At 48.5% G+C, this 27059-nt stretch overlaps 1 protein-coding gene across 2 annotated transcripts in view; it reads left to right on the forward strand.

Annotated features, from left to right (window-relative positions):
• Window positions 1-27059, forward strand: part of LOC131088382 (gamma-aminobutyric acid receptor subunit beta-4) — an 81214-nt gene that overhangs the window by 29440 nt on the left and 24715 nt on the right. For both annotated transcript variants that reach the window (XM_058032396.1, XM_058032395.1), the window contains exon 4: window positions 23532-23752. In XM_058032396.1, the coding sequence (XP_057888379.1) occupies window positions 23532-23752 (221 nt within the window). The remainder of the gene's footprint in view (window positions 1-23531; window positions 23753-27059) is intronic.

Here is a 27059-nt window from a genome sequence, read left to right on the forward strand (position 1 = left end):
CAAGGGTTGGAAAGTGCTGCTGTGGATCCTGCAGAGTCTGAGCAGCACAGGGATGGACACTGAGTGCTTTGATGGTGGTGGCATGGCTGAGGTCAGGCTGGGCACCACTGTCCATGCCATGCTTCTGTAGATGTGAAGGAATGTCACTTCTAGACCTTGATGATCCTTCCTGGCTCTCTGTTTGACAAGAAAAATGTCCTGCTCATCTTTCCTACATATATTGAGGCAGGGGGAGAGCGTGTGGAAAGGTTTGGGGATGGGAGGTGAGGTGGCTGTAGGTAAGAACTTATTCAGGACCAAGATCTCTGAGCACCGTGGTGAGGGAGCTTCAAGAAGGGGTTAAGAATCAGAATCATGTTAAAGAACAAACATTTAGGAGCAGAAGTGTTCTCATGTGATGTAAGTGTCCAGGCTGAAGGGATTTTATGTACATCATTCTTCTGTGTGACAGATGCCCCGGGGAAAGGGCTGTGTTTTACCCCTGCTCTGGACATGGATACTGGCAAGAAAAACAAGGCATTTTTTTGGCATCATGTGTGCTTGGGAAAGGAACTGTGCAATGAATAAATTAAAGGCACACAAGTGAAGCTGGGTTGTCATGGCGACCAAATAGCTTCTATTGTTCCACAAGGAGTGTTATTACTTACTACCCCTTGTAGGATAATTAATTAATCCTCAGACATCCTTTTGGGAACAATGGCCCTGGTGCTGGGGCTGGGCAGGCTGAGAGCCCCCAGCTCTCCCAGGCCTTTCCCTGGGACTCCTGGCGCCTGCTGGCTGCCTCTGGTGGGGAACAAGTGCTGTCACTGACCAGGCATTGCATGGGCTTCCAAAAGCTGCTTGCCACAGGAGTCCAGCTGGCTGTGGAGCTGTGGAACAATCCAGCTCCATCCACGAGCACTCCTTGCCCTCACTCCCATGGGAGCCGTGTTCCCAAAGTGGAGATGTCGTGACATTCCTGTCCTGGAGGACACAGGGCTCTCTGAGGAGGCAGCACAGTGATGTCCTTCTGCTGGGACAGACAGACAGACTGTGCTCCCAGACACTCTGACACACAGAACACTCTGCACTGTCTGTAGATGTGTTCTGACACCCAAAGCTGATACTCCCCTGTGACTGTGTTCACAGGGGTTCTTGGATGAGGGAAGAGACGAGGATCTGACTCCGTGTTTCAGAAGGCTGATTTATTATTTTATGATATATATTGCATTAAAACTATACTAAAAGAATAGAAGAAAGGATTTCATCAGAAGGCTGGCTAAGAATAGAATAGCAAAGAATGATAACAAAGGCTTGTGGCTCAGCTCTCTGTCCAAGCCAGCTGACTGTGACTGGCCATTAATTACAAACATCCAACATGGGCCAATCAAAGATGCACCTGTTGCATTCCACAGCAGCAGATAATCATTGTTTACATTTTGTTCCTGAGGCTTCTCAGGAGGAAAAATCTTGAGGAAAAATCTTAATGAAAGGATTTTTCATAAAAGATGTCTGCAACCCCCAGCTCCCTGATGGCCATTCCTAGATCCTGTGCCATGCCAGGCTGCAGGATGCTCATAGGTACAGTGGCAACCTTCTCCCAGTCATGAGAGACCAAAACGGCAGCCCTTATTTTAAAACGTGTCCCCTCCTGGTCCCCTCCTGGTCCATGGCAGCTGCTGCCTGTGTGTGGTCAGCCATAGTTTCAAATTCACTTTTTAGAGTGCTGCTTTCTTGCTGTGTACCCCTCTCAGCATGGCCAAGCAACGCTGAGCTGCAGCCTCTGTTCTTGTCAGTGATTAGAAGGATTATTTGCTGAGCCAAGATCAGTGACATCAATTGAAATGCCTGGGGAAGGATGCCAGGGACCAGGCCAAACAGGTATTGGGGAGGGCACATTTGAGTGGCAGACCCTCTGGGAAGTGCTGATCCATGAAGATGAAAGGCTTCACTGGAGTCTTTTCATCTCCTGTACACATTTGCAAGGTGGGGATTTGAAGGCAGGCTGAGAGGGGGAATGTCTTCCTGCTGCTGTTGAGCAGCTCAGGTGAGCCATGAAGGACAGAGGGATGGTGTGTCCTGGAGAACTCACCCAGCTCTTCTCCTTTGAGGTGACCTGAGTTGCAGTGAGCAGGGTGATGCCTGGAATGGCTACCTAGTGTCGCCCTGACTTTTAAAAATTTTTTTTACATTTTTGTAATGAACTTTCTCACGCACTTTATGTAAATAACTTATACATTCTTTTATGGAGGAAGAAAAATTTGATGGACTGTTGGTTTGTCCAGTGTCATTGGAGAGGTGGCACTGTCACCCTCCAATTCACTGTCACTTTTGGAAATCCATAAATGTTGGAGTCAGAAATTAAAAATTCTCTTTTTACCTTGGAAGAGCTGCTTGTGCGCGTTGTGTTATTTCATGTCCTACAGCGACAACCTAGAGCAGATGCCAGACAGAGTTAAAATAAAAAAGTGTTTATTAAAGGCCTTTAACAGGCACGCCTTGGACAGTGCAGGAGCCTGGCAGAGGCTACACCCAAGATGGACATGAGTTTTTTGCGCTGATATAAGTTTGGCCTATTTGCATATCAGAGGTTCATCCCCAATTGCAGCTTCAGGTAATGAAGTCACATCGCCTCAGTTTGCTTCCCTCTAATTTACTTTTGTTTATATTTATTTGGGCTGTGATGGTGTCCTTGGCTCTCAGGCCTGGAAGGATTGTTCTGTCTGACCAAACTGAAGAGAGCTTCCCAACACTCTGTATGGAGTTCAGAGCTTCACACTAATGCAGTGCAGGGTCTGAAAAACAGAAAAGCTAAAACTCAGGGCATCAAGGGAACTGCCTGCAGGTGTTTATGGACTCTTGTTGGTGTGCAGTGGCACGGGGGCAGTGACACTTTCAGGTCTCTTGGTGTGGTGCCAGGTTCCTGAGGAGTCCAGCAGCATTTCTGAGCTGGGGAATGCAGAGCTCTGGCAGTGTGGAGCTCATGTCACTCTCAGCTGGAGCAGGCTGGGGGTGTCTGTCCTTGTGCTTCATGGTCTGAATGCTGCCCACAGTCACTCACCTAAGGGCCTGCTTCTGGGGGTGCAGTTCTGATGGTGTCCAGCACCAATGGCTTCAGAAAGAGCTGCAGGTCTTTCCCCACTGCTGGATGTCCTTCCATCCAGCTGAGGACTCAGGGTGTGCTGTAGATTCCTGCATGATTGGACTAGACAAGAACTAATCTTTCCAAAGCAGCCTTTTCCCTCTCTAGGCAATCTCTAGGGATGTATTTTTCTAGCACCAGACAGTTCAGACTCCCTTGAAGTATTAATGAACTATTTCAATAAGGAAAACTACCAGAAGTTTTGTTTGCATTTGAAATAAGAGGAGGTTACCCTTCATAAGACTTCAATTTTCCTGCCCTATGATCTGTGCAGTCCTAAACCTGCTCCCTCCTGTGTCTGCACACCGTAGACAGCTCGGAGCATCCAGCCATTATAGTCATGATTTCTTTGTGCCTCCTATAATTTATTCATCCCAAGATGCTCTCCTACATCTGCAATAACATCATTTCAGTTTGTTATAGCACCAGCTTTAAAGTTTTATAAACCTGGTGACAAGTTGAAAAGTTACAAGAGGATTGTTGCAGAGGGCTAGTGTAGGAAACAAGGCTTCCAGACAAAAACATTTGCAGGAATAGGGCTGTGAAAGGAAGGATGCCTGTGGCATTGCCAATTCCTTTTGCTGGGGGACAGCCTGCAGTGGGGAGGGGTTAGGGGTCAGGGCATGGGGCTGGGCAAAGCTGACCTTGATGTTTTGCTTCAGAATGGTCTGGGTTGGAAGGGATTTAAAGCTCATTTCAAATCAGGACAATTTCCACCACCCCAGGTTGTTCCAAGCCCCATCCAACCTGGCCTTGGACACATCCAGGGGCTGCCACAGCTTCTCTGGGCAGCCTCTTCCAATGGCTCACTGCTTCCCAGCCCCATGCCCCTGCTGCCAGGCTGTGCCTTGTTGGAGTGACTGCTCTGGTGCTGGCACTGGATCTCTTGGAGGTTACAGCAGGAAGCATCGTGGCTGTTATTGCCCAACTTCTCGAAGCTTGCTTCAAAAACAAGCTGTCTGGTTTGGCAGATTTCCCTGCTCAAGAGATGTAAAGCATGTCTCCAGACAACCATGAGCTGCAATGGTTTTCAATTGGCTTTTAACCCAAAATGAAGTGGACCAGGTTTTGTGTAAGAGTGTTCTTGACCAGGACAGTTCATCCTACAACCTGTTATGCCATCAACAGTGGGGCATCACTCTCCTCACTACATCAAATTTTCCATCTTTTGGGCATGCTTGAAATAGACTTTGTGGTGGAATGTGTCCTGAGCAGGCTTTGCAGTTCTGTTTTCACTGGGATATATGTACACCTGCAATACTGGACAAACCCAACTTTGCTGCAATGTGCCCTTGAAAAGGATTTTCCATTGCTGTAGATGCCTTGAGCTTTAAAACCCAAGATTTTAAAGATGAAAGTTTTACTATTATGCAGTGCCTTTTAGTACCATCTACTCTCTTGAAATGTGTCAATGTTTTCCTTACTCTTAATTGAAAACGTTCTGTTTTGTTGCTGTCTCTTTTCAATGGAGAAATGATGTGCAGATACTCCTCAGTCTCTATGTCCTTGGGTATCCAAATGTTTTTTAAAAGCAAAGGTTAAAGCATTTAAATCCTGCAGTCAGAGTTTTCTGGAGTTATGTGCTGTGAGATACAAGTATGACATGACACTCCAGTGCTGCAAATGTTTCTCTGTAGCCTTGGGTATCCCCAGCCCTGTGACACTGTGGTATCCAAACTCTGTGTGTGTGTACACATCACATCTTCATATTCAAGGCTGCTGAATATTTAGGACTGCCAAAACATGGAAGAGCTAGGAGGTTGGTGCTGAGCTGCAGCTGGTGCTCTGTCATGGTGCTGCAGGGGATTTAGTCCTGCTGGATTGCTGGAGGCTCCTGGGATGGAAGGGTTGTAGGTAGCAGACAGGGCTGTGGGGCCTTACTGGTGGAGAAGGATTCAGGGGGCATTCATGTTGAATATCAGGAAAAATTTCTTCCCTAAATGAGTGGATAAGAATTTGAACCGGCTCCCCAGGGAAGTGGTAAAGTCACCATCCCTGGCAGTGCTCAAAAACCAAGCAGACCTGGCAGTGTGTGGTGTGGTTTAGTGGCCATGGGGGTGTTTGGTCAAAGGCTGGACCTGATGACCTTGGAGGTCTTTCCCAACCTTATTGATTCTATGAATCTTGATCTGCTCATGGTGAGAATGGCAGAGCTCTGACTTGGGGTGGGCAATACCTACAGGCATGGGCAGGTGGGGTTTTGAGCTTTTCTTATTCCCAAGAGGCTACTGTGTGAGCTAAACCAGGGTATTGCAGCAGCCAGCCGGGATGGAACGTTCCTTCAGGGCTGAAAGTGCTGTGCCCTCCTCTGCTGGGCTCACACAGCTCCTGTCCCTTCAGCTCCTGGTGTGGGGGGCTGCAGTGCATGGCATGGCTGGGAAATCCAACAGTGCTGCTTCTGTGCACTGAAACTGCAGCCCCTGGAGGGGAGAGTTACCAGGGCAGGCAAAGGTCCATGTGCACAGAATTTTTCAAGACTGGAAGAGACCTATAAGATCATCTAGTCCAGCCGATGTTCTAACTGTTCAACTAGATCATGGCAGCAAGTGCCACATCCAGTCTTTTTTTGAATTCTTCAAGGGATGATGCCTCTACCACCTCACTGGGTAAATTATTCCAGTATCTGACCACTCTTTCTGTGAAATATTTCCTTCTTACTTCTAACTTACATCTGGCTTGACGCAACTTGAGACTGTGTCCTCTTGTTCTATCCGTTGTCGCCCGGAGAAAGAGGCCGACCCCCAGCTCACTACAGCCACCCTTCAGGAAGTTGTAGAGAGTGATGAGGTCGCCCCTGAGTCTCCTTTTCTCCAGGCTGAACAACCCCAGCTCCCTCAGTCGCTCTTCACATGGCTTGTGCTCCAAGCCCCTTATTAGTCTCGTTGCCCTCCTCTGGACACGCTCAAGTAACTCGATGTCCCTCCTAAAGTGAGGGGCCCAGAACTGGATGCAATACTCCAAGTGAGGCCTCACCAGTGCCGAGTACAGGGGAAGAATGACCTCTCTGTTCCTGCTGGCCACTCCATTTCTGATACTGGCCAGGATGGCATTGGCCCTCTTGGCTACCTGGGCACACTGCTGGCTCATATTCAATCGACTGTCAACCAGCACCCCCAAGTCCCTTTCCACCTGGGCACTATCCAGCCATTCCGTCCCACATTGCCATCAGTCACACAGGACCTGCTCACTTTGCTTCTCCAGCAGTGGGAAGTGGGAGACACATGACCACTGGGCTGGCTGAGGGAAAGCAGCAGCATATTGATGGTTTTTCCTGCTGCTGGAGGGGTGTTTGGAGCAATAAAAGATGGCTGTGGCAGGGTGGAGAGCAACCTCCAAACCACCCTGGACTTGGCAGCTTTGAGATGCTCTTGTTTGCATGCAGGAGGCACAACTGCCTGCTCTGTGGCTTGTCTGGAGAGGGAGCAAGAGTAGAAATGCACTGAGCTCCAGAAACACCTTTGCAAAGCTGATGCCAGGGACACACCTCACCTGCCATCCTTAGATTTGTGGGTAGGATTGTTTTATCCTTGCAGCAGCGATATCCTGTGAGTGCTGAGGCTTAGGGTGCCTTTCCCATCACTGACACTGTCTAAAAAGCCAAGGATCAGGTGTGGACACCTGCTCACATCACATAATGCCCTTCTTTCACAGAATTCCCACTGGTTGTGCTGAAACATCCCTTGGATTGAGATGGAGTGTGAGGACAAGGAAAGCATCTGGCCTCAGGGGTGCTCTGCAGGGTGGTGGTCAGGGGTTGGGGGCTGAAGTTTAAACAAGGAGTGGGCTCCTGTCTGCCTGAAATATGGGAATGGTTATTCCAAAGGGGTTGAATAAAATAGTCAAGAATAAAGTGAACTCGTCAAGGAGCCTGAAGTGCTCCCCATTCACTGCTTCTGAAATCAGTTGCAAAGAGATTGTCCCAGCCTAAAAAAAAGCTGGAAAATAGGTCAGTGTGACTCATATGTCAATATTTACTGCATTTATGGCAACTTGTAGAAGGGAAAAAATCTCGCCTGCCTCCCATAATGCTTCACAAGTTATCCCATTGCCATGGCAGAGCCCTCCCCGTGCCCTTGCTCCTGGTTCTGCTGTGCCTGCAGTGACAGCCCCGTGAATTCACCACTACTTCAGCCCAGTTGCTAAGTAACAAGCCAAAGATCACCATGCAGGCTCTCCAAATGCCGTGGCCAGCTGGGAGCTGGAGCTGCACAAAGCCCCAGGAATTCCTTTGGAGACAGAGGTCTCAAGGACTCGCTGCCTGTGGAGCAGGGAGCAGCCTGGTGGAGCAACAGTCCTGCCTGAGGCTCCTCCTGTGAGGGGACAGCTCCTCTGCTTCCCAAAAAGGGCTCCCCTGTGCTTGTGATGATGGCCTGTGACTTTTTCAGCATTAATGGTGACCTTGGATGAATATTTTTGTTGGCCAAATGGCACAGTTTGGCCATAAGTAGGAGGTGAACTGTGGGAACCTTGCTGGAGCAAGACTGAACTGCTGGACAAGGGAATGATTGTCTCTCTTGCCCCTGAAGCTTTTTATTCTACTCTGCTTGTTTCTGCCTGGGGGCCTTCCAGCATTCACCTGATATCTTAATGGGAGAGTTTGCAGGATCTCTTTGTCTGCACAATGGGAAATTCTGGGTTATGGCAAAGCTGTGGGGTGAACTGGCTGATTCCCAGCCCAGAGCTTGGGGTTTGCAGCATGAACAAAACCTGGTGGCAATGCTTGTCAAGAGTGATCCCCCAGTGTGAGTCTTTATCCAATTCAGGGTGCCTCTGACATAGGGAGTAATTGGCATCTGACTCTATTGATTCAGAATGCTGAACAATTGATTTATTAAAACTGTACTATATTACATTATACTAAAGATATTCTAAAAGGATACTACAGAAAAGATACTAAAGAAAAACCTGTGACTGTCTGAGATAGCCAGGACACAGCTTGGAGTGATTGGCTAATGAATCAAAACAATCTTTATTAGAATTTAATTGACAAATCACTTCGCGTAAACAATCTTCTTAAGACATTCCACATGTGCAAAAAGAACAGGAGCAGAAAGTAGAGATAAGAACTGGTTTCTTTTCTTCAGGAAAAATCCTGTGAGAGAGAATTATGTCTCTCTGTGTTCAGAGGATGTGAATGCCACAAGCCTTTGCAGGGTGCTGCCCTCCCTGAGGAGCAGGGAGCCCTCCAGGCCACGTTGTGGGGCTGAGCTGAGCCTGCTGCAGTGCCCAGCAGCACAGTTCCCATGCTCTGCTCTCCAGGCAGCTTCCCAAACGGGGCCATTCGGGTGCACTCAGAGCTCCCTGAGCTCTTGGGAGGTGCCTGCACCCCACGCCAGGAGAGGATCGTGCTGGGGGGGAGGCGAGGCTGTGGCTGGATGCTTTGCAGCGTGCCTTCAGCTGAACGGGGCTATGCATTGCAGTGCTCCATCTGTTCCTCTAGCAGCCGAGTTATCTTTAGCTCTGAACATGTCAGTGTTGTATGGTGCTGGTATGAACCACTTCAGCTTGCACCCCAGCATTCTGTAGTAGTTAGAATTCCTACTGCAGAAAACTGCCTGGGATAATTCCCCCACCCCCCCCCTCCCTGCCTTGCTTAAATTTTTATTCATGTTTTCACATGGGCAAAACTCCCCCCACCTATATATATATTTTTATATATATACATGTATTAAAAAGCTGGCTCTATTTGTGAGCAATGTTCCAAAGTGCCACCTGTTTCAATAGCAATGTTGCAGCATTGGAGAGGATTACTGCAGAATGCTAAAGTAGCTCTCCCCCCAAGTGAAAGCTTCATCTGATTTGATTGAAAACCAAATTAGACCTTGAGAATCTGACCTTCTGACATCCTGTCATATATACATTTAAAGCACCCAGCAACGGAGAATGTATTTTGTGCAAGGATGCCAGTACCTCAATATAGAACCTAAATCCAAATACAAGTGCTTGCGTGTCGTGCTGATATTTGAATATGTAAATAAATGGGGCTATAAATAGCTCTATATGTTATGTACATGTTAAGTGAAGGTGGCAGATCCGACAGCTGAATGGCTCTGCTGTTTCTGAATGCTGGGAGAGGCTCCCTGCACGCTCCCCACATCTCTCATGTTTGCTCCTACCCCTCTCAGCCTCTCTGCTATCACATTTTTCAGGCCTCTGGAGAAGATCATGTGTGGGGACAGGAGCTGTTAATATTCTGAGTCTGTGCTGAGTTGCTAGGCTACAGAGAAAAAGGAACATTCAAGGAAAAGGGATGGTGGAAGGAAGAGGGTCTGCTGAGCTGCTTGGAGCTCCAGAGAGGTCCTCTAGCCAGATGAAGGGATCGTTTTGGGGAAGGAGGGCATACAGGCATGTGGGATGAGCTGTGGGTAGTCCCTGCTGCCGTGGCACAAACAGAATCTCAGGCCAGCCCCAGCCAGAAAAAAATGGCAGAGGAGGGAGTAAAAGGCAAGATGCACTGGTCCCTCCCACATCCCTGCTTGCCAGGTGTGCACAGCTGCTCTCCTGCTGCCTGTTCCAGGCTGTGCTGGGTCACCTGGCTGAGCTTGCCATCTCACACACCCCTGCCTGCATCTCCCAGGGGTGCTGACCTCCCAGCTGAGCCTCTGGTGAGGTGGGAAGCAAACCCAAACCATGCTCAGTGCTTACAGGTTGGATCTCACCTCCTTTTCCCTCTGCAGCACCCTGCTACCCCAGCATCCCTAAATCTCCAGTGTGACCACAGGGGAGGACAGCCTGTGCCTTCTGTGTCCCTGACCACCTCCTTTGATGCTTTCCTAGGTCACTGATACCAAAGCATTGACCCTTTTATCCTTCAAGAGTTTGTAGCTAGGTTTGCAGGGGATGTGGGGCTTTACAATACAGAAGCTCCTGTCTGAGCCTCGTTATTGCTTGCCCCAAAAAGGAGTGTCAGGTATTCAGCTGTACCAGCTGTGAGTCACCAGACCCTTCAGGTTCTGTGTGTTCCACTCTTCTGGAGGGATGGGTTTGCCCTATGCTTCTTTCTGTATCAGATCCCTCAGAAAAAAAAAAAATTAAACCGTGCTTTTGGGTATTTTTATTATCTGGATACTTTATTTACTGAGCTCCCGTGGGCTCCCTGCCAGCTCTGCAAATAGAGCTCCTTGGCTCCAGGACTGTTGGTCCTGGTGCTGCAGCGAGCACTCACTCAGCATGGACAGGGACTGCAGCTTGTTCTCCCCATCCAGTTGGCTGTGAAGCCAAAGTCTGCTCTGCTTGTGGACTTCCACAGCCTGCTGAAACTTCTTTTTTTTTTTTCTCCTTCATGCATCCTGCAATAAGCTTGACTTGTTCAGCAGAATCGGGAGTGTTTCCTACAGCTGCAGTGTGAATGCTGTTTGCAGCGTTACCAGCACTCACCCATCAGGTCTGGGATCCCACAGGCAGCATTGGGGTGGGTGAAGTGGGAGAGGACCAGCAGGGTCCATATGATGGGCACTGCTGCTGGCCTCAGCCTGGGCTGGTTCTCTTGGCTTGAGCCTGGAATAACCATGGGGAGACTCACTCATGGATGGAGGAGGAGGAACCCATCCTCCATCCATCCATCCATCCATCCATCCATCCATCCATCCATCCATCCATCCATCCATCCTTCCATCCATCATCCATCCATCCATCCATCCATCCATCCATCCATCCATCCATCCATCATCCATCCTCCATCCATCCATCCATCCATCCATCCATCCATCCATCCATCCATCCATCCATCATCCATCCTCCATCCATCCATCCATCCATCCATCCATCCATCCATCCATCCATCCATCCATCCATCATCCATCCATCATGCTGGCTTCTTCCATGACAGTAGAAATTCGTCCCTAGAACAGATCCATTGATCCCCTGCCCTTTCCAGCTGTCCAGCAGGACTGGGAAGTGCTCTGTCCACACCACAGCTGCCAAAGCTGATTTCTGACCCTTTTCTCTCTAACATCATTCCCTCTCACTGAGGTTGTCACCTGAGGGGCCACAGATGCAGCTGTGCAGAATATTCACGTGCAGAAAGTCACCCCAGACACAGAGCTGGGTCTCTGGGAGCAGGAGGCAGAGGGTTTGCAGGGGAAATGGTTTGTGTCCAGTTTGCTTGCTCCTGTTGAAAAGCAGGACTTGCTTTTCCAACTCCAGAGCTGCCATCCTCTGTGCTGAAACCATGCCTGACCTAACTGAACCCCCCTGCCAGAAGTATGTTCTGTTCTTCACCATCTTCTTCATTTTCATCCTCACTTCATCATGTTCTGCTCTTCATCATCTACTTCATCTTCATCATGTTCTGCTCTTCATCATCTACTTCATCCTTCCCACATGATCAAACTTTGCTTTCTACAGGAAGCAAACTCCAGTCTAAATTTTTGGTCAAGCCAATCTGTGCCAGCCTAGCTGAGGTGATGGTTTCACCCAGGAGGTGTTAGTTGTCTTAAATGATTTAAAGGATTTGTTTGCCTCTGGCTAACTCCTGGGAAATGACATCTTTCTGGCAATTTTCAGAGCTTGAAACAGGAAACCTTCCTTCCCTGAGTTAAAACAATGTTTTCAAAGCCTTGTGTGCCTTGATATTGTTGCAGTGTGTCATGGTTTCAATGCTCAGAGCTGGATATACTGCATTTTATTTTGCCTTGTAAAGTAATAATATTGCTTTATTTATAACATGAATTCCTACCTCTGCCGCCCCAAACTGCACTGGAGGTCTTGACAAGCACAGGGAATTACAAGCTCTGTCTAATTCTTTTCCTCGGGGAGGAAAAAATAATTTCTATGTTTACACATTTAGCACTTGCCCAGAGATGTGGGGGAAAGGTTTAGGAAGCATCACTCATCTTCCAGCATCAACTTTCCCTTGACATAATCCAGTTTTCTTCCTCCATCCTTCTGAGAGCTTTAGAAACTGATATCTTCAGTAGTCACTGTTCAAACGTCTCACTCAGATTTAATTTACTCTAATAGGCTGGTTGTTGCATGTTTAATTAAATACCAAGTAATTATTAAAAGCATTTTTGAGCTTTCATGGCTGTATATTAGATATGGCAATATGTGTGTACAGGAGGATGCTGGCAGCACAGGCTGTGAGGCAGGAAGGAGAGGAAAAGGCAGCAGAGAGGTGGGATTGAGGCACCTCACTGTGGAAGGCAGTGGGGTAGAGGGCTGGGTTAGTGCAGGTCAGCAGAGGAAGGTGAAGATAGCCTTGAAAAACACCAGGGCTTTTTGTGGTGGATCGATAGAAACTGTTTTAAATCACCAAGCTCTTCACAGCAAAAAGCATCTTGTAATAAAAGCAAGTTCTTGGATTCCCTTTCCCAACTGTGCAATGCCTGGTCATAATTCTTCTCTGGAACTCCACAGAAACAGGACATTAATGTTCATGTGTCCCACACTATGTGGGCATAGGTGGCCGTGTGCATGCCTGGGGAGAGGTTAAGGGAGTTAACAAAAGGGGCTTAGGTAAGATTTTGTCTTAAGTAAATATAGTAAGGGAGAGAAGGGACTTGGGAAGGCTTGGAGCAGCCATTTGGAGACATGTGATGCTCTAGCAAAACATAAATGTGAGTTCCCTAGCAGTTCTCAGCCCATCTAGGATTAGAATATTGTGTTACAGCATCCCTTTCTGCCCCCAAAATGGCCAAATTCACATAGTGTCTTTCCCAAGATTTATGTATGGCCTTGCTTCTCTGCCCTTAGGTGGGTGTCTGGCCAAAGTGTGCCCTTCTGTGCTGCTTTGCCATGGCAAGCTGCAGGAAACAAAAATGTGTCCCCATTAAGTGGCTGCTCTCTGGAAAAGGCAATTTCTCAGGCTGTGGTGGGGTTTGAGAGCAATCCAGCTGCTGGTGCAGAAACAGGACAATTGAGGGCAGGAAGGGCTCTGGGTTGGCCTGGCTGCAGAGGGAGGAGAGCAGCCCTCAGGAATGGTGTGCACCAGCTCCCAGATTTCACAGCTCAGGGTAGAAAGTGCCTGGTGTTGTTTCCAGAGCCTGAGGATGATGTGCTGCAGGTGGTGAGTTTGGGATTGCTGCCTGTAACTGTGAGCAAGGCTGCTGTTCTGCCTGGGCTCACAGAGCAGGTGATGCTCATCCCTGTGCCCATCAGTTCTGCCTCTTTCCCCTTGGTCTCTGCTCCCAGCAGGTGCTGCCTCCTGCTCAGACAGGGCTCTGAGGTACAGCCTCAGGACTCTGAAGGCCTTGTCACAGCAGATCCCCTTGGGCCAGGACCCAGCTCTGTCCTCTAGCTGACACCTGCAGGGCCAGCACCATCCCAGGTGCTGCAGGGACAGGGCCAGGCTGGAGAGAAATAGGGAACAAAGCCACGCTGTCCCTGCACACCCTGGGATGGTGAGGATATTGCAGACACCTGTCCCAGTTTCTGGTCATGCATTCAGCAATTAAACACATGCAAATTACTACAAAAGTAGATCAGATTAGTAAGGGGAACATATCCATGCAAAGTACTTCTCAGGTCTTGAAGAAAATGAGTTCAAGAGCACAGAGACCTGCAGCACAGAAGGGCATAGAGTATATCCTAGAAGCCAGCCCCTCCTTGCATTCCTTGATTCCCAAGTCAGTGCTGACATCTATTCAAAAAGAAGGAAGGTGGGAAAACATTGTGTCTTGCCTGCCTGCTAGGCTGAAGTGTAGGGAGAAGGGCAGTATCTGAAATATTTGTCACTTTATGTACAACAACTGTCATGCAGAACTTCAGGCTTGTAAGCTGGGCACTGGCACTTGTACCAAACCAGAAATTAAAAGCAGCATTTTGGCAGGATGCTCCCCCCATGAAAAGTACAGTAAGTACAAGAGCTGCTGCCTCCTGCCTCAAGCAAAGGTGAGAGTCTGAGCAGGCTCGGTGCTGTCTCAGGCTGGAGAGGCTGCTGGCAGGTATTTACTGATGGCAGGTTAACTGCTGCTCATTGAGGTCTAGGGTCCTTCATTTATCTGCCTGGAGATGGACAATCCCCTCTGTGATGAGCTGGCTGAGGAAGGGCTGTGGCCATTCTGCTCATTCCTTCCTGTACATTCCTGTAAATTCTTGTACATTCCTTATATTCCTGTATTTTCCTGGACATTCCTGTGTATTCCAGTGCATTCCTCTACATTCCTGTATATTTCTGCATATTCCTGTACATTTCTCTACATTCCTGTATGTCTATACATTCCTGCACATTCCTGTACATTCCTATATATTGTCTGTACGTTCCTGTATATTCCTATACATTCCTGTATATTCCTATATATTCCTATATTTTCCTGTACATTCCTGTATATTCCTGTACATTCCTGTACCTTCCTGTATATTCCTATATATTCCTTTAGACTCCTATATATTCCTATACATTCCTGTATGTTCCTGTACATTCATTTCTATATATTCCTGTACATTCCTGTACATTCCTGTACATTCCTGTACATTCCTGCAGATTCCTGTATATTCCCATATATTCCTGTACATTCCTGTACATTTTACACCGTTCCAATTCCTTGCAGCTGACTGCAGGCAGATCCTGTCTTCTCCCCTTCAAAACAATTCCCCTTCTTTCTCCTATCCCCTCCTTCAAATGAAACACACTTGAGGACTACTTTGTCCTTTAATTTCTTTCCCAAGAATGACGGGAACAGGAGCTGGTGTTTAATCATCAAAGAAGTTGAAGCCAGCAAACTGTTCATTAGTCTCTGGCAGTGGCAGCTTGGTTTTTACTAAGTCAGATGTTCCATTTTTCTCCCTCTTTCTGGAGCATCTTGGCTTTCCTAATGTTCTTTTGTGATCTTGGACAAGGAGACCATATGTCATTTGCTTATATAGGGAAGGACTTTTATTTGGTTGCTTTTCCAAAAGGAGGTTCTTTATCAAAGTCGGGGGGGGGGGGGAAAGTCAAGTGGTACAGCCAGAGCTAGAGGTGAGTTGCAAAACCTCCTTTATCCCTCATGCCCAGAGCCCTGCAGCAGCAGAAGAGCAGTGCCCACTCTCCCCTGCAGAAAGTTATTGTTCCCAGTACCTCACAAGTGCCTCCAGTAACAGCCTGGAACAGTCACCTTCACTTCCAAAGCCCCACTGAAAGGTTTCCAACTCGTTTGTCATCCACAAAAATGGACCAGGCACAAGACAATATCTGTGTTGCCAGAATTGCTGTATTCTGAGCAAATATTTGACCTCTCTACGCACATTATTCTTTCAATTTCTGGTCCTGGTGCCTGGGTCTAGTGGAGCCCTAATGAGCCTGGCCACTTGTGCCCCTGGACTAGCTCACTGCTGAGGGTTCTCTAGGTCACAGCACGAAGGAAAATGATGTGACCCAGCCTGCCCATGAGGTGTGTCCCTCAGGAGCTGTGCTGGGGATTTGGGGAGCAGCTGCTGGGAGTTCTGTTCAAACATGGAAGCAGTTGGAAGATGGAGCCTTGCAGCAGCAGGCTCAGCATCCTTGAGCTGTTCTTTCCTGTGAGTTCCCTTCCATAACAACTTGAATTTATTTTCCATATTAATTCTTAGACCTTCCAAAATATTCTTATGCTCCTGACTTCATGCTTTTGTAACATCTAATTGCACAGGCTCTGTGGAAAGTTATTTCTATTACCTTGCCTTCAGTCTATTCTTGTGCAACAGCCCATTGCTGAATGTCAGACTCTGCCAGAGCTCTGCTCTGTGCTTAACCCCTGCAACAGTTATCCCTGCCTTGCTTTCTCCTGCCTCTATCAGAGCCTCTCAACTAGTTCTGAGAGTGTTTGTGGTTATTTGTGCTCTGATGAGTAACCTTGAAGTGTCTAAAAGGAGGTGGGACACTGTGAGCCTGAGAGCACAAGGTTGTGGTTGTTTACCAGCTTAATACATGCACGACAGAGAGTTGGAAAAGAGAAAACCTGACTTGTACCTGTTTAAAGTGATGTGCAAACAGTGAAGGACTCACAGCCACAAGACTGCAGAGGCCAAAGGTTGAATATTTGAGAAATAAGATTAGCTCTCGTAAGAGAAACTGAGTGTCTTCAATTAAGAAGGTACCAGCTCTGACTGAGGAGATCCCTAAGTCCAATTAGCTGCAGAATTAAGTATCACAACAAAGACCCTTTTTAACTTCTATTCCCCCCTGCCATTCTCTTTGCTGTTACTGAAGACAGGCTATGAGTCCATAAAGACTTTTGGTCTGGCACAACACACCTGTGTCTCCAAACCCAGCACAAACACATTTGTAAGAACTGCACTTGTGTTCAGAGCATGTTTGTGTCCAGCAAACTGACACAGGAGAAGAGGGGCTCCTCGATTTTGTATCCCTCCTGTCACTGCAGTGACAGAAAGGGACACTGTGGGGTCCCTTAACTGCCCCTGCCCGCCCCTTGCTGTTCTTTGATCCGTGGACAAGGAGCTTCAGGTTCCCATAAGGGCCTTGGTGGTTTGGGCACATCCCTGCACACATTTAACAGCCATGGCTGGCCCACCAGCAGCTGTTCTGGGTCCTCACTGAGTTATGGTGTCTTCAGATGATATCTGCTACCTCCATCCTCAGCCTCCTGCTGCCTCCCAGGGTGTTACTGCTCCAGCAGCACCCAGCCTGTGCTGCCCATGGCAGGAGTGGCTCCTCTCCTGCTTTAGTCCCTTCCCCCAGTTCACAATCATCTCACTGCCTTGTTCCCCCCAAACTGTGCCTTCCTCTGCACAAACATGTTTGTTCCTGTGCTCAGATCTGGCATCTTAGCCTGGGACACTTCTCCAGGAGGCAGCTTTGATGTTGTGTGACAGTGGGTTCATTTCTGCTCCTGGGCTGCACAGAGCCAGCACCACAGGGAGGGGTCCAGGGCCAGGCCAGGTTTGCTTCCCAAAGAGCATTTCACTCCCAAAAGGGGCTCTGTGAGGTGGAGGGGGAGAAGCAGCTTATAGGATAGATGTTAATAAAGGTGTTTGGAAAATGAGCCAGTGGAAATTTATTCTTGAATTCATACCAATGAAGTGCCAGCTTATTTCCCTTCTTGCTGTGACTCAGCTGCTGTTCCCTCAGACTTCTCTGCCCTGTCCTCTGAGAGTCTGGGGAATCCCTGTGCATGCTTGGCTGAGTTTGTTGCCTCTGGGGTTCTGCAGGAAACACCTTCCTCCATTCATGCCCCTGCCGTGTCGGCACTCCAGCCTCTCACAATGTGCACCATCTTTGGTTTGGGGGCTCAGCTGAGCTTCAGGACAGGCTGTAATTATCAATATCCTCTCATCTGGAGATGGATTTTAGCATTCCTGTCCTCAGCAGCTGGTAGGACATCCCAACATGAGGGGCCCCAGGTAATCTCCTCTTCCTTCTGCAGTATTTTTGTGTCACTCAAGGTGAGCTCTGCTCACAGGAGAGCACCTCTGCACCATGAGTGTCTGCCAGCTCTCACGTCTGCCTTGTGTGCCTCACAGAGCAGGAAGGGAGAGAAAAAACCCTTTGGAAAGGCTTTGGGACCCTTGGGAGTGGGGGCATCAGGGGCTGGCACTGGCAGCTGGCACAGAGCTGCTCAGCAGAGCCAGGCATGTGCAGGGACCCCTCAGGGACTGTAGGATTGATGGGGGTAGCACGGTGGGGATGCACAGAGACAGAGATCTCTGCAGCCAGGTCTGGAACTTGTGGTTTATTGCCAAGGGCCTGGGTGCAGGGCCCTGCTGGGATTTGGGGTTTATTGCAGAGGACCTGGGTGCAGGGCCCTGCTGGGAGCTGCCAAACACAGCTCAGAGCAGCAAAGAGAGAAGAGAGGGGGAGAGAGGATGAGAGGGTGAGAGAGTCAAAGGGTAAGAGAGTAAAAGGGGTAAGAGCTAAGGACATAGAAAGGAAGAGCTAAGACAGCAAAGTTCTCGTTATTCATCTTCTGTGATGAATATTCTAATTCTCACTAACTAATCTAGTACAAACTACATATCCTATTTCCATACAGCCTATAAGAATCACAGCATTACTACACTGTGTTACATTTTAAACCCTAAAAACTCCTCTTTGGGCCCCTTCTGCCAAGCTGTAGGGTCTGCTCTGACCCTTGGGCCTGTCTGCAAGCAGAGGGTGTTGTTCCATCAAAAGGGGATTACCTTCAGCTGGCTACACCATTGTTTTTTTGTTGTTCAGTAACTGAGGGATCTCAAAGCTTGCTTTCATTTCAATCTCGCTTATAGTTTCCATATTCTCAAAATCTTTTGCCAGACAATCATATTTATAAGGCTTTCCTGTTTCATCTTCCCCAACATGCTGGTATCTGGAAAAGCAGGTGGTGAGATGGATGGCGGTGCTTCTGAGGGGTCAGAAAATAGAGACAGAGGCTGCTCCTGCCCAGGGTGCTGGCAGGGAGCTCCAACTCTCTTCCCAACATCTTCATGGGCAAACAAGCCTTGGGGAGCTGTCTGTCCTGAATTGCCTGTGTCTGTCTGCCACAAGGGCAAGTGGACACCCAGCTGTCCAGTTCTGGTGGCCCTAAGAGGAGCTGACTGCTCACTTGGCCTTGAGCAATGAAGGTCTGGGCCAGAACCCCATCCCAGGTCTTCTGCAGACCTGGAATAAACTGCTTTGTCACTTGGTGTCTCAGCTGGCCTCCATGTGAAGTGGAGTGAAGGTTTTTCTCTTCTTTCCTTGTTGACTAGAATGATAAATTTTGGGAGATGAGGATGTGTCTGTGTGATTGTGCAGGAGGAAATTCCTGCCTTAAATCAGTGCCTGAAAGACCTTCCCCCTGGCCAGAGTTGTTGATTCTGGCATTTCAGCTCCCACAGTGGGATGCTAGGCAGGGCAGGGCAGCCTGACATGGCCAGCTCAGCTCTGGGCAGAGTTTGCAGGTATCTTTGCAAAGCTTGCTTTTCCTTGGGATGGGAAAAGGGAGAACAAGGGGAGGCATGCAACTTCTGGTCATATCCACCCTTCAAAAGCTCCCTTTGTCCTGTCCCAGCCTTTGTTTTTTAAAAAATGAATTCCAGGATCATGGTGAACACTTTCCAAAGTGCAGTTTCTGGTGAGGAGTGGTATCTCCCTACTTCCAGCCTCACCTCTCCTCCTCCAGCAGGCATCAGATGAAGCAGAAGCTTGCACAGGGTGGCCTGGCACATCCTGCCTTCTATCTCAGTGCAGATCACCTTGGCAGGGTGAGCTGGGAGCTCCCCACAAAGCTCTGCCATCCTTGCCCCAGCTGCGATGGCCATGGCCAGGCTCTGGCCCTGCCTGAGCATTTTATGGTCCTCCACAAAGACCAGTGGGATCCATCATTTGGAAGCATTTTTGTTGCTGCTGGAGCTGCACTGGTGCAGGGTGGAGAGGGGCCAGGCTACCAGTTTAGAGGCAAGGGAGAAGTCAGATTTTCCTGCACCTCTCTCATTTAGAGACAAGGGAAAAGTCAGATTTTCCTCCACCTATGTCATTTAGAGACAAGGGAAAAGTCAGATTTTCCTGCACCTCTCTCATTTAGAGACATGGGAAAAGTCAGATTTTCCTGCACCTCTATCATTTAGAGACATGGGAAAAGCCAGATTTTCCTGCACCTCTATCATTTAGAAACATGGGAAAAGTCAGATTTTCCTGCACCTCTCGTTTGCTCCTCCAGCAGCACCAGTGGAGAGCTCTGCTTGCTGGGTGTGTGTGCAGAGGGAAAACTCCTCCCTTATCCCTGCACAGGCAGCAGGGACATCCAGCTGTGCTGTCCCACCAAGGTGCCTCAGTCTGAGGTGGAAGGAAGAGCTGGAGGGGTGTGAGAGCTCCAGGTGTGTTTAATTCAGAGTTCTTCACCAAACCTGGTAAATTGGCCAACTGCTGCCAGCTGGTGACTCTGGGAAAGCCAGCTGGTGTCATATCTGTGGCATCAGCAGGCTGGTGAGTGTCATGGATTAGTGGGAGGTTTGGGAAAGCCTCATATTAGCCCAGTGACAGATAAAACCCCACAACAAAGGCCTCGTCATGCAAGGCTTGGAGGGAAATCAGGCTCATTACTTGATTCCTGAACCTATGAACCCCTGCATGCCTTGGCTCCATCTGGCCATTCTGCTGCTGCAGAACAGGGTCACCCTTGTGTGCCTCTGAAGGAAGGCTGTGATTAAGGTCCCAGCAGCTCTGGAGCCTGGCCAGGGTGTGATGTTAGGGTGGCACATGGCTACTCCATAACTGCCTGGCCAGGAAATGGGATATGAAGGGGAAGGCAAGCTCACTGCTTCTCTCCTGGATTCTGCCCCTCTCACCTGCTGGAGGGGCCCTGCCAGTGCTGCCTCCAGCCCCAGCTGTGCTTGCCCTGTCCCTCATCCCCATGCCTTGGTTCTGTCCCTGCCATGTCAGTGCTCTTCATCCCTCTTAGGAGGGCTGACCACTGTGGGGTGGGCACATGCCCTGCTCTTCCTTCTGCCCAGAAATCCTGCCTGCTGTTCAGCAATGTGATGAGAGCAGCAGAACAAGAAGTGGAACACAGGAATCAGCAGAGAGAGAGGCTGAGGGAAACCTGAGGCCCTGCCATGAGCCATGGTTATCAAGTTCTCACCTCCACAATGCTGCCCAGGGAAATCTGTTGTGCCAAGGAACGCAGGGAGGCTGGAGAGCAGAGCTCAGCCCTGGGCTGGGCTGGCTGCTCTTCCCCAGGAAGGTCTCTGCACCTGAAGAACATCCTCTAGCTGATGGCTGGGGTGTAGCTTTTCTGTCAGCACCCCTCTGAGCCTGTTCCATCAGCCCTGGGAACACAGAGGATGTGTTTTAGAAGGTGCATTGTTCACTTTGTAAGCAGCTTGCCCTTTTTGTCTTCTGGAGATCAGTGCCACCTCTTGCCTGCTGCTGCTTGAAGGCAGTGACAGCAGGGTGGCCTGGTTAGGGGTGAGGTGTTGCAGGGCTCTGTCAAGGATTAGGGAAATGCAGGTCAGTGAAGGAGCTTGCCAAGATGTGTGGGTGGAGTTCTCAAAGGGGGGAATGGAAAGGATGCCTCTGTAGCTGAGTGTCCCACAGGCAGGGGATGAGTCTGTTACCTACAGGAGTCAGAGGATTCAGGAATTCGGATGCTCTGCTCCTCTGTGCTCTCACTGCAGTGCAGCCCCAAGCACCCTGGTAGAGATTCTGGAGATTGCAGGGTCCTGACCAAAATGAGAATGTTTGTGCTTCAGAGAGATGGACTGTGAGCCTTCTGACGCAGGAGTTTACAGTCCTTTAAAAAGCAGAGCAAAACAGCTCCTTGGCCAGCAAGCTGTCACTGCATCTTTGTTCTTCTCAAGACAGCCCAGAAGGTGACAGATATAGCTCTGTATCGGGTGTGCTCCACAGATTTACACTGTGACCTTTCGGTGTGCATGTGGGTCTGGATTTCTGAATCATAGTTAGATACCCAAAATCTGGCATTATCATGATGTGGGATTATTTGAGCTTGTTTTCAGAGGTGTTAATCAAACCTGGCTTTGAATGAAGGCTGTGGGAGAAGACAGGCAGGCAGATGCCTCAGTGCTCAGCCCAGATGTTGGTGCATGAGCAAGATCCTCACCAGCTTGTCACACAGAGCTGGGATTTGCAGAGCAGAAAGGCTCATCCTGCAAATTCATGTGGTCAAGGGGATTCCTGTGGCACTGCAGGGACTGCTTGAGAAGAGACAATGTGTCTGTGGTCCCACCTGTTCTAGATCATTTGCAAAAATGCTTTTAATATGGGTTTCTTTGAGCTAAGTCTCATAAGCTCTTGGAGATCTATTTCATACCCAAGATAGCTCAGCTACCTTAGAAGGCTTAAAATCAACAGGATGGCTTCTGTGGTAGTGTTAAAACCAAAAAGGTTTTAATAAAAGGCAAAATAACAAACTCTTTACAGAGAAAAACTGAGCCATGTGCAAAAGGTCTTTACCCCTAGTAAAACACCTCACAAAAGTGATTAGTTTATTTGTTCTCTTCTTTTTCTAGTAAATTGCTTAGGCAAGATTTTTTAGCTTCTGTCCAATTAGCTATCCTTAAATTAGAGATGAAGTCTCCTAAGTCATATGAGATGTCTCTTCACCTGATTGAGTAGAGAAATTTACAGACTTATTTCCTTTTTAAGGGGACAAAAGATGGTTTTATCACTCTGTCAACAAGAAGCACATTCCTATAGCTTTTTATTTAAGGACTTGGGGGGAAATCTCTGACTTCTGTAAGGTCACTGTCAACAGGACTTGTGCCCACTTCCCAATCAATCCATAGCTTTTAATGCCATCTGGTTTGCCCCAAAAATCTTATCTCCCAGCCTATTTAAGACCTGTTGTGAGAATGTTTCCTGAGAATGTTTCCTGTTGTTGGTGTGTACAGGACTCCTTCCTGTACTGCTTGTTTACCTGGGAAGAAGAAGAAGCTGTTCTATTATGTGGCACCACACTGTGCCTCTGAACAGGCTGATCCAAGGCCTCTGGATGTGCCCAGCAATGGGTTTGGTTTCTGTGCCTCTGAACAGGCTGATCCAAGGCCTCTGGATGTGCCCAGCAATGGGTTTGGTTTCTGCAGAGCAGCAGCCACCAACAGCTCACACTCCCTTCTATAAAATTCTTGTGTTAGCAACAGTTTTGTGTCAGCTTTTCTCTGTTGGACAGGAGGGGAGCAGGAGGTTTGTATGGCATTGTGCTGGCTGGGGATGGTTGGGAATCACAGAATTATTTAGGCTGGAAAAGACCTCTAAGATTGAGTTCCACCTGTGACTGAGTGCCACATCCAGTTGTTCCTTGGACACCTCCAGGGATGGGGACTGCACCACCTCCCTAGGCACTCCATTCTGATGTTTAACAACCCTTTCCATGAAGAGCTTCCTCCTGCTGTCCAAATTTATGGGGAATTTTTCAGGGAAGTGCCCCTTTACCAGTGGATCAGGCTCCACTGATGACAGATTTCCTCCCCATACATCCCTTCCTGAGAACCACCACAAACTCCCAGCTCAGCTCCCATCATGAGGCAAGTGCTCAGAGCTGGTCACAGTTGGCCTGGCCCAACCTTCAAACCTTGGCTTCGAGGTGAGGCTCTCCCTGTGCCCTTTGGAACAGCCTCAGCTTCTGCTGAAACCAAAATTGTCTTTTACCAACTATCAAGCAGTGCCTGGACATGAGTGGATTTTATTTATGTGACCTTTGTGTGAGGGAAGTGTGGAACAACCCTGGAAGTGTTTGCTGGGTAGCCACTAAAATTTATTCCCCATAAATTTGAGCACCCTTTGGTGCTCCTGTAGCCTGACTGGTGCAGACACTGCTGCAGGCTGGGACAGCAGGAGTGGGATGCAGTTTTGCTTGATTGGAAACATAAATGGCAAGGACAAGGGAAACAGGGGACAGAACATAATCGTAACAAAAACCCCCCCCCAAAAAAACCCAAAAAACCCCTTTAAAAAAACTTTTGGAGGTGTGGACCCACACATTTGGGCGCTGAGGAACTGGGGGAGGTGTTGGCAGTGGTTGGTGAGGGGCTGGAGCTGCAGTGCCCCCAGGCTGACGTGTGCCCGTTTCTCTGCCAGGATTATACCATCACCATGTACTTCCAGCAGAGCTGGCGGGACAAACGCCTGGCCTACAACGACCTTCCTCTCAACCTGACCCTGGACAACAGGGTGGCTGACCAGCTGTGGCTACCTGACACCTACTTCCTGAACGACAAGAAGTCTTTTCTGCACGGGGTGACGGTGAAGAACCGCATGATCCGGCTCCACCCCGACGGGACCGTCCTCTACGGCCTCAGGTGAGTCCCAGGGTTTGCTGGAATGGGAATGGTTCCTGTCTGTTGGGAAGGATGGAAGTTTGACAAGAAACTGTGTGCTTGGCAGAAAGATTTTTGAATGTAGAACCTTGTCCTGGTTTAGGGCAAATTTGGGAGTAAACCGCCAAAGGGGGCCCCTCCAGAAAGCAAACCCACATTGTTCCCCCCAAACAGTTTGGGAAGGATTCCTCAGAGAGAAGTGGAAAGAACCTGTTTATTTAACAGGCAAAGCACCCCCCAGCACACAAAATGAACAATACCAGGTGACACCACTCTTTCACTGCTCTGAAAAAGATGAGAAATTCAGAAAGTCTCTCTGAGGGGTGGTTGCTCTGTTCTCAGTCCCTCCAGTGCTGGGGCAGCTGCTGCCCAGAGTAGGCCCCGCTAGGCCGCAAGGTGCAAACTCTCGGTGTTCCCAGGTCCCAGTCCTAAGCAGGTTCGAGTAGGTCCAAAAAAAGGGAAAGGAAAAACAGTCTAGGGAAAATTTGGACTGCTTAATTAAACTAACTAATGAGCAGAAGCAAAAAGTAGGAGCAAAGCAGAAGCAAGAGCAAGAACAAAGCAAAAAGCCAGGCAAAAAGCAGAAGCAGCATCCATGTACTGCCCTGTCTCTGTGTCCCACCAGCCATGGGGGGAGCAGGCTGATAAGAAACCAAAACAAAACTTTCATTCTTCAGAGCCAGTCTTGAAGGCACAGAACATAAACAGAACACAGGAATGGGGATACAAACATGATAACGTCACCCTAGGACAAACCTGAAGAAGGAATAGAGATGGAAGCAAGTTTCCATATAGAAGAAAATAATTGCTGAGCCAGTCTTACTGGATAACCAAGGGTATGTTAGTTAGAAGGGGTTTTTATGACTTAGAGCAAAGGATAAACTCACCCCAAACAAGATGTTTTTACCAAGTAGAAGTCACAGGTAAACAAGATTGCCCATGTTGCAAGTAGAAAAATGGTCTCAGAATTTTCCACTGCACGAAAACTGAAAAACATCTTCTAGCTTAAACTGTAATGTACTAACTTTTAGTGGTTGGAGAACAGTAACATGAATATGGTAATTATAGTAGTTATGATAGGCTGTAGATAAAAGTTAAGGTACAGATTCATTCTTCTGTATTGAGATGCTCAGCAAAGAAAAGTATATAATGCAATGTAACCAAAACCAAAGGGTCTCCAGGCCTGCCTGCAGCTGGAGCTGACAGCTGTAGGCACAGCTCTGTCACCCACAACCCTGGACTGCTGTAACTCTTGGATGGAATAAACTGCATTTTGAAGAGCTGCCTGAGTCCCACATCACTCATTCAGGCTCTTACTCCTGTCAAAAACCACACCTCATTTGAACTTCTCTTGTCTCTAAAAATATTCTGGCAAGGCAAGGGCCCAAAAGATACTCTAGTGCTACGCAGTTTTGTGTCTCTGATCTTTCTCCAAGCTGGAAATGGCTGTTTCTTTCAGGCCTCCAACATTTCCTGTGCTGCTATAGATGGATGTTGGAGAGGGGAATAGTCTGCTCTGGGCGTTTCAGGTCACTGTCATTCATGTTGCATAACACTTCCATTTGAAACACTCATTTTCAGTTGCTTATAATTTTCTGCAAGTTTGGGCTATGGAGATGAGCCTTTGTTACTGTGGTATCCAGAACTAAATGTCTGTAGCCTTTTAGTCAAACCACTTCAGTCAATTTTTGTGTTCAAGATGGGTTTGTGTAAGGTTAAGGAAAACATCTGTTTATTAGAACAATTCTGAGGAATGAGGCTTGAAAATTGATATCTGGTAGGAGAATGGTCCTCAGTGAGGAGATGTTTTGTGGTGTCTGGAACATAGGCAAGTCCAAGGCCTTTGAAATTGCTGTGCTTGTGTGAAGTGCAGGGAGAAAAGGTTGCTCTTACTCTTTTATCTGGGTATGTGAAGGTGCAGGGTATGTAATAAAGTTGAATGGAGAAGCAGAGGGCAAAAGGGCAAATTTGCAGCTGCAGAGTGCTGTAGCTGAAGTCTAGGAAATGGTTTTTCCAACCCTGTATTTGTTTGCTTTAGTCTCAGGGTTTTGGGGGTTTTTTGTTTGGGTTTTTTGTTGTTGTTTGGTTTATTTGGTGAGGGTTTTTTATTTTTGTCATGCCTTTTTTTTTTTTCCTTTTCAATTACCAAAATTCACAGCTGGCTCTTTTGACCTGCCTCCACAAATATTTGTGATAGCATCTGGGCTTTTGTCCCAGAGATGGAGGCAAGGGGGAGAAAAGACCTTTCCCCTTCAGAGAGGTACACCCACCCTTCCATTCACAGTATCAGCTGTTGTGCTCTGTTGTGTTCTGTGGCAAAATGTGACTTTAGGATTATTTTACACCTCTCTGAGTGGCAGGGCTGTTTTGAGGAGGGTAGGGCATGGCAAAGCAGCAGGCTGCCCAGAACATCATCCTGCCAGAGGTGGTTGTGCCCTGTGCTTTCCCTGCAGCAGAGTCCAGGGAAGCCAAAGGAGCAGCAGCACTGCTGGTGCTGAGGGACATCTAGGGCTCCCTGGGGTCATGTCTGGGCTGGTTTTGCCTTTTATTAATGGAAGCCTTCTGCTCCAGGCCCAGAGACAGCAAAAGGTGGGACAAGCCCGGCTCTGTGACCTGTCCTGCTGTGCCTGTCCCTCCCCAGGACAGGTACATCATCTCTCCCCATTGCCAGTGATGTTGTTTGGCTGAACCTGTCACAGAGCCACAAGCTGCCTTTGCTGACCCACCAGAGACACTGCAGCAGTCCCACAGCTGACTCCCCCAGATCTCCTCATTGTACCCCAACAGCAGTGAAGGGCAGGCAGGAAGATATTTTGACTTGGAAGCAGGTAGGAGTATAAATTCAGGAAGGAGGGGGCAAAGAATGCAGCTGAGATCAGGCTGCTCTTTGCTGCTGATCAGCCCACCTGAGCACAGAGCTGCCTCCCCCAGGCTGGTGGGCAATCTCTGCACACACCTGCACAGCACAAGTACAAGTGCTGCTGTATTTTTATCAGCTGCTATTTAGCTTGAAGAATGAGCAGTGTGAACCCAGGCAGTGCAAGTACTTGGAGGGTTTGCACTCGAGCTGGGCCACAGTGCCAGCTCCTCATGCACTGTCCCTTCCCTTCCCTTCCCTTCCCTTCCCTTCCCTTCCCTTCCCTTCCCTTCCCTTCCCTTCCCTTCCCTTCCCTTCCCTTCCCTTCCCTTCCCTTCCCTTCCCTTCCCTTCCCTTCCCTTCCCTTCCCTTCCCTTCCCTTCCCTTCCCTTCCCCCTGGAATGACCTGTGCAAATGGGAGAGAAGAGGAAA

Source organism: Melospiza georgiana, chromosome 12 (assembly GCF_028018845.1).
Source record: "Melospiza georgiana isolate bMelGeo1 chromosome 12, bMelGeo1.pri, whole genome shotgun sequence".
NCBI classification, from domain to species: Eukaryota; Metazoa; Chordata; class Aves; order Passeriformes; family Passerellidae; genus Melospiza; species Melospiza georgiana.